Source organism: Sminthopsis crassicaudata, chromosome 2, assembly GCF_048593235.1.
Source record: "Sminthopsis crassicaudata isolate SCR6 chromosome 2, ASM4859323v1, whole genome shotgun sequence".
Classification (NCBI taxonomy): domain Eukaryota; kingdom Metazoa; phylum Chordata; class Mammalia; order Dasyuromorphia; family Dasyuridae; genus Sminthopsis; species Sminthopsis crassicaudata.
In genome coordinates, this window is record NC_133618.1 from 531,186,926 (window position 1) to 531,206,467 (window position 19,542).

General features: G+C 36.7%; 1 protein-coding gene across 2 annotated transcripts in view; it reads left to right on the plus strand.

Moving 5' to 3' along the window:
• MINDY2 (MINDY lysine 48 deubiquitinase 2) overlaps nucleotides 1-19,542 on the plus strand; it is a 114,881-nt gene that overhangs the window by 22,606 nt on the left and 72,733 nt on the right. For both annotated transcript variants that reach the window (XM_074294633.1, XM_074294634.1), the window contains exon 2: nucleotides 16,599-16,656. In XM_074294633.1, the coding sequence (XP_074150734.1) occupies nucleotides 16,599-16,656 (58 nt within the window). The remainder of the gene's footprint in view (nucleotides 1-16,598; nucleotides 16,657-19,542) is intronic.

The following is a 19,542-nucleotide window of genomic DNA, read 5'->3' on the forward strand; positions in this document are numbered from 1 at the left end:
AAGTAACCTGGGTAAATAGACAGTAGTGCTAACAATTTACATTCGCTTCCCAGTGTTCCTTCTCTGGGTATGGTTATTTCTGTCCATCATTGATCAACTGGAAGTGAGTTGGATCTTCTTTATGTTGAAGATTTCCACTTCCATCAGAATACATCCTCATACAGTATTGTTGTTGAAGTGTATAGTGATTTTCTGGTTCTGCTCATTTCACTCAGCAACAGTTGATTTAAGACTCTCCAAACCTCTCTGTATTCCTCCTGCTGGTCATTTCTTACAGAGCAATAATATTCCATAACCTTCATATATCATTACCCAACCATTCTCCAATTGATGGACATCCATTCAACTTCCAGTTTCTAGCTACAACAAAAAGAGCTGCCACAAACATTTTGGCACATACAGGTCCCTTTCCACTCTTTAGTATTTCTTTGGGATATAATCCCAATAACAGCAATGCTGGGTCAAAGGGTATGCACAGTTTGATAACTTTTTGGGCATAGTTCCAAATTGCTCTCCAGAATGGCTGGATTCTTTCACAACTCCACCAACAATGTATCAGTGTCCCAGTTTTCCCACATCCCCTCCAATATTCATCATTATTTGTTCCTGTCATCTTAGCCAATCTGACAGGTGTGTAGTGGTATCTCAGAGTTGTCTTAATTTGCATTTCTCTGATCAGTAGTGATTTGGAACACTCTTTCATAATAGTTTCAATTTCATCATCTGAGAATTGTCTGTTCATATCCCTTGACCATTTATCAATTGGAGAATGGTTTGGTTTCCTATAAATCAGGGTCAGTTCTCTATATATTTTGGAAATGAGACCTTTGTCAGAACCTTTCCTTTTAAAAATATTTTCCCAATTTGTTACTTCCCTTCTAATCTTGTTTGCATTAGTATTGTTTGTACAGAAACTTTTTAGTTTGATGTAATCAAAATCTTCTATTTTGTGATCAATAATGATCTCTAATTCTCCTCTGGTCATAAATTCCTTCCTCCTCCACAGGTCTGATAAGTAGACTATTCTCTGTTCCTCTAATCTATTTAGATCATCAAATAATCTTGCTGTTGCCATGTACTGTGATCTCCTGGTTCTGCTCATTTCACTTAGCATCAATTCATGTAAATCTCTCCAGGCCTCTCTGAAATCAACCTCCTAATCATTTTTCTTAGAACAATAATATTCCATTACATTCATGTACCATAACTTATTCAGCCATTCTCCAATTGATGAGCAGCCACTCAGTTTCCAGTTTCTTGCCACTACAAAAAGGGCTGCCACAAACATTTTGGCACATACAGGTCCCTTTCCTTCCTTTGAGAGCTTTTTGGGATATAAGCCCAGTAGAAACACTACTGAATCAAAGGGTATGCAGAGTTTGATAGCCCTTTGGGCATAGTTCCAAATTGCTCTCCAGAATGGTTAGATCAGTTCACAACTGTTATAGGCTAGAACTCTGAACTTGAAACAAAGGATTCTTACAAGGTACTGTAGTCAGTGGAATTGATAGAGACAATAGTTATCTAATTTAGCATGTTCAATATGATTGATTTAATCGTACAAGGAGATGTATTGGGCCAGAACTTGAAATAAGGTACTAAGTGGAATTGAGGAGACAATGGTTAAATCTAATTTAGCATTGATTTAATCCTACAACAAATAATGATTTCCTAGTGATATAAAGATTGGTTTGTTCTCAGTGTGTAGCATATAAGCTATAAGCCTCAGCCAGGGAGATTTCAGAGATTCAGTGACAAGAGGACTGAAGGCTGGAGCGTAGATCTTTGGATTAAGAGAGATTAAGAGGGCAGAGAAGGAGGCACGGAACCAAGGAGAAAGATAGGCCTCAAAGAAAGCTAACTGGGTCCTAGGAAAGAAGACAAGACTTTGAAGGAGACAATGAAGGATTTGGACTTTAGCACCTGGCTGTACTCTTGTGGTGATTACTGAACTAAAACAAAGGCTGCTCCCAGAGTCTCCAAGGAAACCGAAACAGAGAACATTACATTTTACAGAGACCATTACATTTTGGCACCAGAACATGGAATCAAGAACCTTCATCTGTGACCCAGAAATTAGGGTGAGTACAAAATAGACAAGGAAACTTTGTTAAGGGCTAAAGTAATATTTTAGCTAAAATGGGACAGATGTTTAGAAAATAGCCTTCTTTTCCTCTTCAAGAAAAATGTGTCGAAAGCTTCGTTAGACTAATAAAAAAAAAATCAAGGTTTAATTGTAACTTGGCAGCAGATCATTGAACTTTAGAAACATTACAGTACACATCTCCTTGGTTCTCTATGGAAAATGAATTGGATCTAGAGGAGTGGAAATTAGTAGGAGAAGCAACTATGTGAATACTACAATGATTATGGCCCTGACTCAATTTCCAAAGAAACACTTTATACATATAATTTAATATAACTGGCTTGAGGAAATTATGTAAGTTATAGAATAAGGACAAAGAAAAAAGAGCAGGAGAGGGAGGATCCAGATAAACTAGGTGAAAAGGATGAAGAATTAGGCAAGAATGGGAGTTAAGTACAATTTTGAGTATGGTACTTCATAGCAGGAGCATTGCCCATCCCCTGACCTACCTCCCTCAATTAACCCTTCACGGGTGGAGGGAGAAGGAGGAGGGGGAGAGGCAGTAACACAATCAGCATCACCTATGAAGCAGCTTATGACAAAATTACGAAAGGCACTGGTTATGGCAAAAAAAAAAAAGGACAGGATATATCTGATTTAATAAATGCATACCCTATGATTGAAGAGCTTGACTCTTCAAGTCCGCAAAGGAGATGATACACTCCTTTTGATCTGGAGAAAATTAAGGATTTGAAAATGGGTTTCACTCTTTATAGGCTTACATCATCTTATGTTAAGATATACCTAGAGAATTTGACTTAGGAAATTTTAACCCTTAGTGATTGGAAATCCATAGCAAGGACATGTTTATTACCCGAACAAAACTTGTGGCTTTCAGAGTATCATGAATTATGTAGGATTCAAGCCCAAAGCAATAAATAAATTTGAGTTAATACTCCAATCACCTTTGACCAACTGGCAGGTGAAGATCAGTAGGTAGACAACTCAGCACAACTAATTACCCCATAGTAGCGTATGAGCAAATTGCTACTGCTGCAATAAAAGCTTGGGGCCCCCTCCTAGGAAAAGACAGAGGAGAAGCCTTCATAAAAATAAAGCAAGGTCCCAATGGACCTTTTGCTGATTTTGTGGGACATTTCCAAACAGCTGTCACAAGAACTATTGGAGAAAATGCAGCTACAAGAATTATGATCAGACAACTGGCTAAGGAAAATGTTAATGAGGTTAATGAGAAGAATTATATGGGGACTATACAAAGATGCTGCTTTAGAGGAAATCATAAGATGCTGTGCCTCAGTGGGCACAAGTGCTTATTATACCCAGACTATGATGAACATGTGAAGACAGAGTCTCTATTGGCAAGGGACTTCTAAAGAAACTCGTCGATGCTTTCAAGGTGGAAAAATTGGACATCTGAAAGCTCAATGTAGGTACAGAGATAGAATGAGAAGACAAGCTGAGAGAAGACCTAAAACCCTATGTCCAAAATACAACCAAGGTTTCCACTGGGCCTCAGAATGTAGATTGATGCAGAAAAAATGAGAGGCAAGGCCCAGCTTCAGGGCCGCAGGTGGGACATGATGGTAGCTGAGGTTACACCCAGAGCATCTTTAGAAATTCAATATTAAGACATGAACAATCAGCCAAAAAGCAGTCAGATGGGAGAAAGGGATTACAATTGGGGAGAATACAGGCTTTTTAACCCAACAGGGTACTGTCTAGAGCGAGCAGCTCCAATGTAATTGTCAGGTGATGAGGAGAAATCTAGAAAGTGATAAATAGAAGGTTTCAGATAGGTTAACTGCTTGGGAGAAAGGGTTTGCTTGTATTTCTACAGATGGAGAAGGAATCAGATGGGTGCCAACAAGCTGTTTTCGCCTTATCCATGGGAGAGACAGAAAACAGTAAAAAAACCTTGAAACAAAGGAGAAGACCTAAGAACGAAATCTGCAGGAATCATTGGATTCCCTAACACAAGTTGAGACTATTGCAGGACTTCAAAACTTGCAGGAATCATTGGATTCCTAACACATGAAGTAATGGACAATAGATTCCTTTTGGACTATTTCTAGGACTTATGGACATGTATGATTCCTCATGTTGATTCATGTTATTTGTTACATCACTACTGGCCTGTATTATATTGCTATGTGCTTATGTAATTTATGTAATTATGTGTAATACCTCCCATACTGATGGATTTATGTATACCTGTTTTAAAAATGAGACCCTTCAGAAACCTGCTAATCTGATTTGATTTCCCATTTACTTTGGTGTTTTCAACTCCCTTCCTGAGACGTCAGGGAGGGCGTGATCACCTCCTTTTATGGTGTTTTCACCCCTTTTTTGAGGAATCAGGGAAGGCATGATCACCTCCTTTTTTTTTAATTTTATAATTATAAAAATTTTTTGACAGTATATATGCATGAGTAATTTTTTTTTTTTACAACATTATCCCTTGTAATCATTTTTCCAAATTATCTACTCCCTCCCCTAGATGCAGGCAATCCCATACATTTTACATGTGTTACAGTATAACCTAAATACAATATATGTGTGTAAATCCAATTTTCTTGTTGCACGTTAAGTATTAGATTCTGAACGTATAAGTAACCTGGGTAGACAGACAGTAGTGCTAATAATTTACATTCACTTCCCAGTGTTCCTTCTCTGGGTGTAGTTGTTTCTGTCCATCATTGATCAACTGGAAGTGAGTTGGATCTTCTTTATGTTGAAGATATCTACTTCCATCAGAATACATCTTCATACAGCATTGAAGTGTACAGCGATCTTTTGGTTCTATTCATTTCACTCAGCATCAGTTGATGTAAGTCTTTACAAACCTCTCTGTATTCATCCTGCTGGTCATTTCTTACAGAACAATAATATTCCATAGCCTTCATATACCATAATTTACCCAACCATTCTCCAATTGATGGACATCCATTCATCTTCCAGTTTCTAGCCACTACAAAAAGAGCTGCCACAAACATTTTGGCACATACAGGTCCCTTTCCCCTCTTTAGTATTTCTTTGGGATATAAGCCCAATAGCAGCAATGCTGGATCAAAGGGTATGCACAGTTTGATAACTTTTTGGGCATAGTTCCAAATTGCTCTGCAGAATGGCCCGATTCTTTCACAACTCCACCAACAATGTATTAGATGATCACCTCCTTTTTGAGGGTTCTCACCTCCTTGAGAAGTCAGGGAGAACATGACGCCCTATGTTCTAAAAAACAAAAGAAAGCAGGAGATGTTATGAGCCAGAACTCCGAATTTAAAACAAAGGATTCTTACACACAACTCCACCAACAATGTATTAGTGTCTCAGTTTTATGAAACACTTTAAAACACCTTTTTTAAACTCTTGTTTCATCTCTTCCAGTAATTCTAGTTGAATTCATATTCTAGTTATGTTTTTCTTTGAGCCTTTTTGCCATCAATTTATGGAACCATCCTCTTCTTGTGAGTTTATGTCTTGAGTGTCACCTAATAGCTTTTTACCAGGGGATTTTTTGTTTATTTGTTTGCTCATTTTTCCAACATATTTTCTGATTTTGGACTTGATATTAGAGGGAATATCTGGCTGACCTGTTGTACTGTTCTTTTTATATTTACATATATACAAATAGTTTTTTATTTTTCAAAATACATGCAAGGATAGTTTTCAACATTTACCCTTGAAAAACTTTGTATTCCATATTTTTCTTCTTCCCTTCCCACTTCCCCTCTCTCCTAGTCTTGTTGCACTAAGTATTGAGTACAACTTAGACTGAATACCTGCAGGCTTTCGGTGTTCCTAGAGTGATCTGATCTAATGTAAAGTCCGAATTTTGTTCTCCTGGTCTCAGCTCTGCTAGTTCCCGGCCTGGGTTTGGATTTAAACAAGACATCTATGAACTTATTCCTGGTTGAAAGTTCCAGTAGACTGCTACTAGATCTGGTCACTTTCAGCCACATGAAAAGTTTTGCTAGTTCAGAGGGACAAAACTGCAGGTTTTAATTTGGTCTTGGATTCCTGCTGTAGTTATTCTACTTCAGGCTTCAGACTAGTTTGAAAGTTGGCTGAGATCCCAGTATGCTTTTGGAGTCAGCCATGCAGCTACTGCTGACTTCTGAATTTACTCCTTGTTTGGTTCACTGCCTAGAACCTGTAACTACTCCTCACTCTGCAACATCTTTCATAGATTTACTTCTGCTCCTTGGTCTGACCTGGATCTATGAAAATAAATTGGGTAGTAAACAACAGCACTACTAGTTTACAGGTATTTCTGCACCTGCTCAGATTTAGGCCTTACTTTGCTGAATTTGGGACCTTTTTTTCCCTATAAATAATGTTACCCTGGCATTTGCACTTTTTGTTAAATCATTCTTGGAAAGAGTTCATCTCTAGTATACACAGATCTTTATCTCTCCTTCTTCAGACTGGGGCTAGAAAGAAGACTCATTGTGATCTTTTTTTTTTTTTTTTTTTTTTTTTGGATTTCTTATTCATAAATGAGTTTGATAGATTTTCTCTAAGTCTCTACAGGGTTAGCTATACATCTTCCTACTATTCTATCATCTTGGGTTCACTGTAGGCTGTTCAAAACAACCAGATGAATGATGTTTTAGAAAATACAACATCTCTGAATGGTTGGATGGTGGTTAACTCTGAAGAGCTCTAGAGGAGCTCTTGTGAGAAGATTTTGATTAAATTAATGTTGAATTCAATCTCCCTGGGGGGGGAAATTTTATTTATTTATTTTTTGCTAGAAAAAAGTGATATTTTATTGAATTTTTTTAAACATCACTAATTTTGCCTCACAAAGAATCACTGTTTTCTTTTTTTAATAAGTAGAGAAATACATAGTAATTATAACCGAAAAAAATTTATAGCAAGTTTTTCTGATAAATATAAAGAGAATTGAGTCAAATTTATAGAAACCAAGAGCCATTTTTCATTTAATAAATGTTCAAGTTTTTGGATGAAGTAATCAGAGCTATCTATAATCATATGAAAAAATGCTCTATATCACTGTGGATCAAGAAAATAAAGATTAGTACATCTCTGAGGTGCCATCCCACACCTAACAGATTGACTGCTATGAGGGAAGAGGATGGGGATGTGGGAAAATTGAGACAGTATACTGTTGGTGGAGTTATGAATTAACTGATTCAGCCATTCTGGAGAGCAGTTTGGAACTATGCCCAAAGAGTTATAAAACTATGCATATATTTTGACTCAGCAATATTACTACTAGATCTATAAACCAAAGAGATGATAAACAAAAAGGAAAAGGACCTAGATATACATAAATCTTTATAGCAGCTTTTTTAGTGATAGCAAAAAATTGGAAGTTAAGAAAATGTTCATGAATTGAGGAAGGCAAAACAAATTATGGGGTATATTGATTTTTTTTTTCTTAATTCTTGTAGTTTTTTTTTTACTTTTTGATCTGATTTTTCTTACACATGATAAATAAGGAAATATGTTTAAAAGAATTGCATATATTTAGCCTATATCAAATTACCTCTTGGGGAAGTAAGAAAGGGAGGGAGAAAAATTTGTTACACAAAATTTTACAAAATTGAATATTGAAAATTATCTGTACGTGTATTTGGAAAAGTAAAATACTATTTAAAATTTTAAAAAATGGAGAGCAGGATGCTCTCAGAAAAACATGGAAAAACTTACAAGAACTTATACAAAGTGAAATGAGCAGAACCAGAACATTATACACAGTAACAACAACATTGCATGATGAAAAACTGAATGACAGCAATTTTCACTAATCTGTGATAGTTTGGAATATCTTATGATGAAAAAATGCTATCTCCAGACCAATCTGAATTCAGATTGAAACATATTTTTTTAAACTTTATTTTTACTATTACTTTTAATCTGTATTTTTTTTTCACTACATTGACTAATATAGAAGTATGTTTTGCTTAACTGCACATGATAATCTATATCAAATTGCTTGTCTTTTCAATGAGTGGAGGAGGAAGAGAATTTTGAATTCAGAACTTTCAAAATCAAATATGAAATTTTTTTTACTTGGAATTGGGAGAAATATTTTTTAAATTTATATTTTTTTAAATGAAAAAAGCACCAAATCACAAATGGCCGAAAAATATGAAGGAACTCACAATTTGCCCAGTCTGCAAAGCCTGATCAAAGACATTTTTGATGCAAGAAGAGACCTTTCTTCTCTGTCAGTGTTGTTATTCAACAGAATGGGTTCCCTTGTCAAAATTAAAACTTATTGGCTTAAAAATATATCTGCAAATTATGCATGAGACCAGTGCCAGTGCCAGAAGATGAGTTAGTACTTAAAGGATATAATAGAGAATTTGAATTGAAAATCAATTGTTCTGGTCCAATAGTTTATCAAAGAAATTGAAAAAAATTTGGCTGGAACCTCTATCTAAGAAAGTAACATTGCAATGAATTGCAAGTTCAATGAATTAACTAAAAGTAATTCAACATTCAATAATCATTTAATAAGCACCTATTGTGTGCCAACCACTGTGCTAAACTCGGCAGATAGTCAAGAGACAACCTGCTCCTGGAGGTAGTAGGAAGCTATTGGAGTTATTGAGAGACTGGGGGTATTTGTGACAGATCTGTATTTTAGGAAAATCACTTAAGTGGCTTAATGAAGAATATTCTGAATAGCAGACCCACCAATAGACTATTATAGTAATTAAGATGTGAGATGATAAGACCTGCACTAGAGTGTTAAGTGTCCAGAAGAGGGCATATTTGAGAGATGTTGTAAAGATGGAGTTGCTAGGCCTTGGCAGCTGTGAGCTATGAGAAGAGGGGGAAATTGGGGTGGGCGGGAGGTCAGAGATAGTGAGGAAACTAGGCTGACATTTGGATTGTGATCTTAAAGGACTGAAAGGATGGTGTTGCCCTTTGCAGGAGTAGAGATGATAGGCATTGCAGAGGATTTAGGGGGAAAGATCATAAGTTCAGTTTTGGATGGAGTGCATTAAGATGTCTTTTAGAAATCCTGTTTGAAATGTCTGAAAAGCAATTGAAGAGGTGAGATTAGAGATCATCAGAGACTGGGGCAGGAAAAGTGATTTGAGAATCATCAGTGTAATGGTGGTAATTAAATCCATGGGGTGTTAGTGAGATCACCAAGTAAAATAATAAAAAGGGGGAAAAGAAGAAGAGCTAGGACAGAACCCCAAGGGATAGCTGTTAGAAAATATGATCTGGAATAGTATCCAAAGAAGGAATGATTAGATAAGTGTTAGGATTACTAAGTGAGAACTGAGGTTTTCTGGACAGTTACAAGGTGAGAACTCAGGTTGACTTGATAGAGGGGGCAAGCTCATTGGCTGGGGTGGTTCTTCCCAGAAGCCCTTGCATTATCCCACGCCCATTCTCTGGGAGGATAAAAAGAGACAGCAATGGGCGCAGAGAGCAGATTGGCCTGGAGAAGGATAAGAGCTGGAGGAGATTCAGAGCCAGGATTCAAGAAGGAAGACTCTGAATTGCATCAGGCTTGACGGGGCTCTCTGCAGGAAGGGAAGTCACTTCTAAGGACAAGAGTTAACAGCAACTGCCTGGAGACAACGGTTCACTACAGGAAGAAGAATCTGTCTTAAAGATTTGAGTAGACACAGCAGATCTCTTCCCAGAGAGCGATCCGGCAGCTTCTGGAGACAACAGCACGCTACATTTGGCGTCCACACGTGGGGCAAGGACTTTTGCTTATCCTGACAAGAGGAGCTAGACCAGACCTTCGCAATTTGGCGCCCGAACAGGGACAGACACAGTCCTGATTCCAGTGGAAAAGCTTCCAATCTAGATCTCAGTCTCTCTGACCCAGAACCGTGAGTAACAAGGAAACTTTGTTAAAGATTAAGTGAGCGTGCTAATAGATAAATAAGGAACTTAACTTGTTAAGGGCTAAACCAGGAATCTCTTATAGCTGAAATGGGGCAGATGTTAGCTATATTCAATCCCTGGACCTCAGCCGACTCAACCTCAGCCCCAGACGCAACCTCAGCTCCATTCAGGAGTGGTACTATAGAGAGTATAATCAACATAATTGAGGAGCAGAGTTTACTTGTAACCTGGGTACAGATTGCTAAACTCTTGGCTGCATTAAGACGCACATCCCCTTGGTTCTTAGAGGAAGAAAAGATAGATGTAGATAAATGGAAGCTAGTGGGATATGAAATGAAAGAATTTCAAGCAAAAAATGGGCCTCGTTCAATTTCTGCAGAAGTATTTTATATCTACAACATAGTTCAATTAGCCTTAAACTATCAAGCAAGTTGTAGGAGAAGGAAAAGTTCTAAAAATGAACAGAGGAGGAAGTGTGAGGAAAAAAGGAAAGATCAAGATCTTTCCCTAGAGCAAGAGGATTTAAATGAGGAATTATGGTATGATTCTCTTGAAGAAGCTTCAACCCTGCCTAAAGAACAGATTATTGACAGGCCCACATCAACCCCACCTTCAGAGATGGAGGAAGAAAGAGGGGAAGAGGCAGAAACACAAACAGAATTGCCTGTGAAGAAGCCTAAGCCTATGACAAGATTAGAAAAAGCATTGGTTAAAGCTAAGAGAGAAGGACAGGATATAAGTGATTTTATACATGCATATCCTGTGATTGAAAATATTGATTCTGTAGGTCATAAAATGAGAAGATATGCACCTTTAGATTTGAATAAAATTAAGGATTTGAAAAAAGGTTGTACCCTTTATGGGACTACATCAGCTTATGTCAAAATGTTACTAGATGGTTTGTCTTATGAAGTCCTAACCCCGAATGATTGGAAATCCATAGCAAGGATATGCCTGGAACCTGGAGAAAATTTATTATGGCTTTCGGAATTTCATGAATTATGTAAAATTCAAGTCAGATGCAATTTGGAAATAGGAGTTAACACACAATTCACTTTTGAGCACTTGGCTGGTGAAGGTCGGTATGGAGAGAATTCGGAACAGATTCATTATACCATGACAATATATGAACAAATTGCCAAGGCTGCAATAAAAGCTTGGGGTGTCCTCCCTGGACAGAAAGATCGTGGAGAGGCTTTCACTAAAATAGAGCAAGGTCCCAATGAACCTTTTGCAGATTTTGTGGGACGTTTGCAAACTGCTGTCAAAAGAACTATTGGAGAAAATGCAGCTACAGAAATAATGACCAGACATCTGGCTAAGGAAAATGCCAATGAGATTTGCAAAAGAATTATATGGGGATTAGACAAAGATGCTCCTTTAGAGGAGATCATAAGACGCTGTGCTACAGTGGGAACAAATGCTTTTTACACCCGGACAATGATGAATGTGGAAAGGCAGGGTCCCTCCTGGCAAGGGACTTCTAGAGAAACTCGGCGATGTTTTCAATGTGGAAAAATTGGACATCTAAGAGCTCAGTGTAGGTATGGAGATACAGTGAGAAGACAGGGTGAAAGAAGACCTAAAACCCCATGTCCAAAATGCAACAGAGGACTCCATTGGGCATCAGAGTGTAGAATAATTCAGGGAAATGGGATGAGGGGCCCAGGTCCAGGGCCCCTGGCAAAAAAGACTTGGGGCATGATGGCAGCTGATGTTACACCCAAAGAACCTTTAGAAGGCCAGGACTCTGATTTAATCAATCAGCAGAGAAGCAATCACATGGCAGAAAGGGATTACCTGATAAGTCAGTCAAAAGGCAATCAGATTGCAAAAATGGATTACACTTGGGGAGAATACAGGCCTTTTAAACCAACAGGGCTGTGCCCAGTGCAAACAACTCCAATGTAATCGCCAGGTGATGTGGAGAGATCCAGAAAGTGGTGAATGGAAGGGACCAGATAGGTTAACTGCCTGGGGGAGAGGGTTTGCTTGTATTTCTTCAGCAGGAGAAGGAATCAGATGGGTGCCAACGAGTCATATTCGCCTTATCCATCAGAGAGAGACAGAAAAAGAGAAAGACCTCAAAATAAAGGAGAAGATCTAAGAAACATCTGACACTGAAAGAGCATGGATAATAAGAAGACTGTTAAAGAACTTTAAAACCAGCAGGAATCATTGGACTTCCTCACACAAGATGAGACTAATGGACAATGGACTTATGGACATTTATAAATTTTCAATTTATGATTATGTTATATACTTCTAGCATGTGTTATGTTACTATGTTACTATGTGCTTATGTAATTTATGTAATTATCTGTAATACTTCCCATATTGATGGATTTATGTTTCAAGGTCATTTATGTAATTATCTGTAATACTTCCCATATTGATGGATTTATGTTTCAAGGTCATGACTGTCCTATGTTCTAAATCAAAAGAAAGGGGGAGATGTTAGGATTACTAAGTGAGAACTGAGGTTTTCTGGACAGTTACAAGGTGAGAACTCAGGTTGACTTGATAGAGGGGGCAAGCTCATTGGCTGGGGTGGTTCTTCCCAGAAGCCCTTGCATTATCCCACGCCCATTCTCTGGGAGGATAAAAAGAGACAGCAATGGGCGCAGAGAGCAGATTGGCCTGGAGAAGGATAAGAGCTGGAGGAGATTCAGAGCCAGGATTCAAGAAGGAAGACTCTGAATTGCATCAGGCTTGACGGGGCTCTCTGCAGGAAGGGAAGTCACTTCTAAGGACAAGAGTTAACAGCAACTGCCTGGAGACAACGGTTCACTACAGGAAGAAGAATCTGTCTTAAAGATTTGAGTAGACACAGCAGATCTCTTCCCAGAGAGCGATCCGGCAGCTTCTAGAGACGACAGCTCGCTACAGATAAGTAGAAGGAATACCAAGAGAGAATGATGTTGATAAAAGAATATCAACAGGGAGTAGTTAGCAGTGTTTATAAAAGCTATAGAGAGCTATAGACAATGAAGATTGAGAAAAGACCATTACATATGACAATTAAGAGCTTAATAACTCTGGAGAGAGCAATTTTAGTGGAATGATAAATCAGAAACCAGATTGTAGATTATAAGAAATTACAGTGAAAATGAGAAGAGAGAAAATAGAGGCACCTATTATAGAAGGCTATTTTTTGAGGAGGTTTGCTACAAAGTTAGGAATGAGGAGAGAAATAGGACAATAATTATTTAGGATGGAATTATTTAGTGAGGATTTTTTTGTTTTTGTTTTGTTTTGTTTTTTTTAGAAAAGGGGAGATGTGGACATGTTTGTTAGCAGTAGGAAATGAGCCAGGAAACAGAAAGAGCCTCAATTCTGATGGATGTGGCTCTTTTCAACAATGAGATGATTCAGATCAGTTCTTATAATTTTGTAATGAAGAGAGCCATCTACATCCAGAGAGGGGACTGTAAGAACTGAGTATGGACTACAACATAGCATTTTCACACTCTGTTTGCTTACATTTTGTTTTGTTTTTCCTTTCTTTATCCGATTTTTCTTGTACAACAAGATAATTGTGTAAATATGTATACATATATTGGATTATCTGCCATCTAGAGGAGGGGGTGGGGGAAAGGGGAAAATTTGGAACACAGGGTTTTGCAAGGATCAATGTTAAAAAATTATCCATGCTTATGTTTTGTAAATAAAAAGCTTTAATAAAAAAAATAAATAAACCTAGTGAACTACATCAAAAAGAAAGAAAGAGAAAGAACCATTTATATTAAATGTGAGAGTAAGTAAGTATGTCAGGATACCATTTGCTGGAGATGGGATGAAATGGAATTAATTGAATTTAGCCTTGGTAAAGAATAAAGCCATTTATATGAAACAAGTAAAGGAGGAGAAAGTGGCAGAAAGCAATTGGCTGATAGGAAATGAGAAATAAGAGAGAAGATGGAATTTGTAAGCAAATAGACTCTTTTTTTTCCCTGTAAAATATGAGGCAAGATTCTCTATTGAGAAAATGAGATGGGAGAGACCCATGAAAGATTTATGTAAGGGTGAAAAGATCTGAAAGAACTGCTTTGGAGAGATGGCTAGTGAATTGATAAAGGAGATACAATAGGATTGTCTAGCAGCAGTGAAGACCTGGTCATGGTTCTATAACAAAATTTTATGTGGAGGCATGAAGATGATAAATGGTGAAAGGCTGAGATTTGTAGGAATTCAAAAGAGGAGGACAATATAGAATTGAAATGCTTCACCAATCAAGATAGGGAGAAGAGTGACTAATGCAAGGGAAATAACCTGGGAGAGAGTTGAAGAGTCGAGAGATTAGAGGAATCAATTTGTATAAAGGAAGGGAAAGGGAGAGGTGAAAAGCCAGTTGATTATGGTTAGATAAACAGATTTTAAAATTCTGGAACATGGAGGTGATACATATGTAAGTGATGACAAGATTTAGAGTATATGGGTGAGGTGGGATGAAGGAGTAACTCTTAGGAGTAGACTGAGGAACTGAATGATGAGGATATTTGAGAGGGAGAGTTGATATGTATGTTGAAGTTCCCTAGTAAGAAGGCAGGAGTTGGGGATACAAAAATAATTGTAAAACAAATATTGAGTTCATTGAAGAAGGAAGGGGAGTAACCTGAGGTTCTGTAGACAACCACTGACAAGATTTTGGTTAGGTGGAAGGAATGAATAGTATGAGCCTCAAAAAAAGAGGTTATTCAGTGAAGGAAGAATGGGGGAAAACTGGAAGTGGCAGTGGGGAGTAAGGAGTATTCCGGTTTCTAGTCCTTGACCAGTGAACTGAGTGAAGGTACAGACAAAATTAGAAAGGGTGGCCAGGCATGCTCTCATCAGGGGAAAACCAGGTTCAGTAAGAGCTAACAGATAGGTGTGGAAAGGAATACATTTTAAGCTGGAAAGTTGTTTCTTACCTATGGAACAGGCATTCCAAAGGGCACAATAAAAGGGCTGGGTGGAGGTAGAATGAAGCTTTCAAGTGAAAGAGTTGAGAGGAATGGGAATGAAAAATCGGGTAGTAAGTTTGAGGGGTATTTGGATGATGATATAAGGGAGTTTAGAGTCACTGAAATGTGAAGGATATAAAGGTATGAAAATGTTAATCAATAAGTGGAAGCTGCCATTTTTTTACCCTCAAAGGATAGATGCAGCAAGATATGAGAGGCCTGAAGTCAAAGGGATAATTACTTTCCTTTGTATCAGAAATTCCCCATGTTTCAATTGGGAGATTGGGCTGGCAACAGGAAGCAAAAGAAGCCTTGTGCTGGTACAGATGGAAGTGGTTGCTTTGGGACAGGTGGAAAATGGCTGGCCTGGCCCCAGCCTTTCCTTAGGGAGTGTCCTGTCCAGAGCAGGAGATAGAAGGCTCAGGGTAAAAGCACACTCATAATGGTTGGGTAAATTATGGTATATGAAGGTTATGGAATATTATTGCTCTGTAAGAAATGACCAGCAGGAGGAATACAGAGAGGCTTGGAGAGACTTAAATCAACTGTTGCTGAGTGAAATGAACAGAACCAGAAGATCGCTGTACACTTCAATGCTGTATGAAGATGTATTCTGATGGAAGTAGATATCTTCAACATAAAGAAGATCCAACTCACTTCCAGTTGATCAATGATGGACAGAAATAACTACACCCAGAGAAGGAACACTGGGAAGTGAATGTAAATTGTTAGCACTACTGTCTATCTACCCAGGTTACTTATACCTTTGGAATCTAATACTTAATGTGCAAAAAGAAAATGGTATTTACACACATATATTGTATCTAGGTTATATTGTAACACATGTAAAATGTATAGGATTGCCTGTCATGGGGGGGGAGTGGAGGGAAGGGGGGGATAATTTGGAAAAATGAATACAAGGGATAATATTATATTAAAAAAATTACTCATGCATATATACTGTGGGAAAAAAAAATTCTAAAAAAAAATAAAAGATCTTCCATAATGTGGGGGGGGGGGGGGGAAGCACACTCATGATTGAGTTCTCCTCACCTAAAGATGGTGGCTACACAGAAGACAGTAAAGGCAGTATCTTTTTGATTTAAGATTTATTTAGCTGTTGAAATATATTTGGTAAGAAAGAATAAAAGAAAGCATAGTGCTTCTCCTCAAGGAACATAAATTATCAAAGCAGAGTTAAAATAAATATAGATAATTCTAAGCTAAACAAAATGTAGCAAATGCAAAAGAGATCCAGACAATTTTATGAGAAATTTGTGGGTAATGAGATCACTTTGAGATGGGGATGGTTATAAAATAAAATAAGGAAAGAGAATCACCAAATAGTTTGGTATCTATTACTGGTTTTATAGGCCTAACAGGCTAGTTGGTAATTATAACTTTGATAATGCTAGTTAGTTATTGATAATGTTAGCTAGTCTGTACCTCAAGGACTGAAAATTTCACAATTCCTATGCCATCTTCTTAGCTAATTGGTTTTATTATAAGAAATGTTGATAAATTTACAAAATTTTGTTAAATGCAAGATATCTAGAGACAGTTATTAAAATATTTGTACCTGAGATTACAATAAAAGATGTAGACATGCCAACTTAAATCCTTAGTTATATTTCAGCAATTAAGATTTATTTTTATGAAATGTTTTTATTTTATTGAAGTAAACCTTTATCTTTCAGGTAAAGCTGCCACCAATGATGGAAATCATAACTGCTGAACAGCTGATGGAATATTTAGGTAAGTGTTGAACAAAATAGATTATTTGTATTTCTTTCAAAGGAAAGCATTTTTTAAAAAATTATCTTGTTATCAGGTTTCTTTGGGGAGGGATACCATAAGAAGTATAAATTTAAATAATGAAATCAAGTTATTTGGTTTAATTTTAAACTACTGTTCTTAGAAATTATTTCCCTACCTTTCTGCCTAAATGTAAGATTATATAGTGGCAAAAAGAACATGTGATATTTTAAAAAATTATATAATGCCTAATATTTCTAAAATAGTACAAATTAAATACTTATCAGTGAAATTGGGATTTATGATATTATTTATAAGTTTTCACATCTTGTCACCAGACTTTTAGTATACAATAAAAAAAAAAAAACCTCTAACATATGGTATTAAAATTTCTCTTCTGGATAATGTACTGGACTTGGAATCCTGTACTGTTTACCACTATAGTACTTTGTGCCTGTGGGCTAATAATTCTACCTCTCTTAGCCTCAATTTCCTAAATTGCAAGTAAAGGGGGAGTATTAAAAAACAGACATTCATTGCATCTGTGATTTTATCTTTGTATCATTCCTGTTGATATACAGTGCAATTTGTCTATGCCTGTCAAACCTGGATGACTTTTGTCCATAATCCTCATTTTAAATTTGTCTCCAAGTGTTGAGACCTTGTATATACTAGAATCAGCCGCAGTCAGGATAAGCAAAAGTCTTTATTCTTGGTCTTTCAGGGTCACCATCAGGGGTTTCAGGGGATTAGATCTAGCAATCTCCACAAGTCCTTCCTCTCTCTCCACCCCCAAGAGAATGAATCAATCTCCTCCTACTACTCCACCCACGGATCTGACTTCCCCTTCTTTGTCCACACCCACTGATCAAGCCCGCACTGAATCTTTGGGGGAGGGTCATCCTTCAAACATGTGGTAATAGAGAATTGTCCAATTGGTAATTAGCCTCACGTACCAGGTTACCTTGCATCTGCTCATTTGTAGCCCTTGACATCCAAGTTTCCTCATCTGTAAAATTAGGGGGTTTGGATGGTTTCTCTTGAAGTTCTGTCTTGCTTTAAAAATTCTGATTCTAGTATAACTATTACTTCTAATGAGATAGAGAAATTTTGTTTTATTAAGAGCACTAGTTACTGTTCCGCAAGGCAAAAAAGTCAAATAAAAACAAGTTAAAAAGCTTTTGGGTTTTTTTGTCTTTAAGGACAAATAAATTGTTCAACAATATGTATTTTAGGTTGACTGGGCACTAGCATAGTAAAAAGAGATTAGAGGACGCAAAGGTTAAGATCCTACCTCCAATACTTAAAATTGATTAGTTGTGTGATCATGGACAAGTCATTTACTCTTTTTTATCACCAGTTTTCCATATATAAAATCAGAATGATACATATATTATTTTTTTAAAAGGTTAATATAAGGATCAATTGAGATAATATGGATTTTGGTTTAAAACACTATAACATGTCAAATTATTTATGAGTTGTTGTATTAGAATTAAATTTTAATTTATATCTGATAATAGTCACATTTCTAGATTAAATAAAGTTATACTCTATATGGAATTTTTTTTAAGACTAGTTAATATTATGCTGGAAACTCATGTCTATGTATTATTTCTCCTCAAATATTTCACTAGATATTTTCTTACTATTTTTGACATTGGTAGGTTCTGTGTTAGTTTTAAATCTCCATGGAGCAAAATAGTCTCAACTTCAAATCTAAATTAAATTATATATAAAGTTGAAGAGACCCATAGGAAGGATTAGAGATTCTTAGATTCTCCTTGTTTCCAAGTTTGTCTCCTGAGAATCTGAATTAAAGAGACTAGGATGTAAAATTTTTACTTCAATTCAGATAACATTTATTGATTGCTTATTACATGCAAGTCAGTCTGGGTGCACAGACAGAAACAATAGTTCCTGTTCTCAAGTAGCTTATATTCTGCTGTAAATAACAGTAATTTCAGGAAAAAAAATTCATAAAGGTGCACAAACAGAACAGTTTTGTGGCTTCTTTGTTCAGTTTAATATATATTTCTTTTAAATGTAATTATACTTAAAGGTTTGTGAATTTCATACATAATCTGCTTAATAATATTTTATTTTATTTTTTAAAATTTATTTTATAATTATGACTTTTTTTTTTGACAGTACATATGCATAGATAATTTTTTTTTTTTTTTTTTACAACATTATCCCTTGTACTCCCTTCTGTTCCGAATTTTTCCCCTCCTTCCCTCCACCCCCTCCCTTAGATAGCAGGCATTCTCATACATATTAAATATCTTATAGTATATCCTAGGTACAATATATATGTGCAGAACCAAATTTTATTGTTGTTGTTGTTGTTGCAAAGGAAGAATTGTATTCGGAAGGTAAAAATAATCTGGGAAGAAAAACAAAAAAAAAAAAACAAAAATGCTCACAGTTCACACTCATTTCCCAGTGTTCATTTTCTGGGTGTAGCTGATTCTGTCCATTATTGATCAATTGGAATTGGATTAGCTCTTCTCTATGTTGAAGATATCCACTTCCATCAGAATACATCCTCATACAGTATCATTGTTGAAATGTATAATGATCTCCTAGTTCTGCTCGTTCCACTCAGCATCAGTTGATGTAAGTCTCTCCAAGCCTCTCTGTATTCCTCCTGTTGGTCATTTCTTACAGAACAATAATATTCCATAGCATTCATATACCATAATTTACCCAACCATTCTCCAATTGATGGACATCCATTCATTTTCCAGTTTCTAGCCACTACAAAAAGAGCTGCCACAAACATTTTGGCACATACAGGTCTCTTTCCCTTCTTTAGTATTTCCTTGGGATATAAGCCCAGTAGTAGGACAGCTGGGCCAAAGGGTATGCACATTTTGATAACTT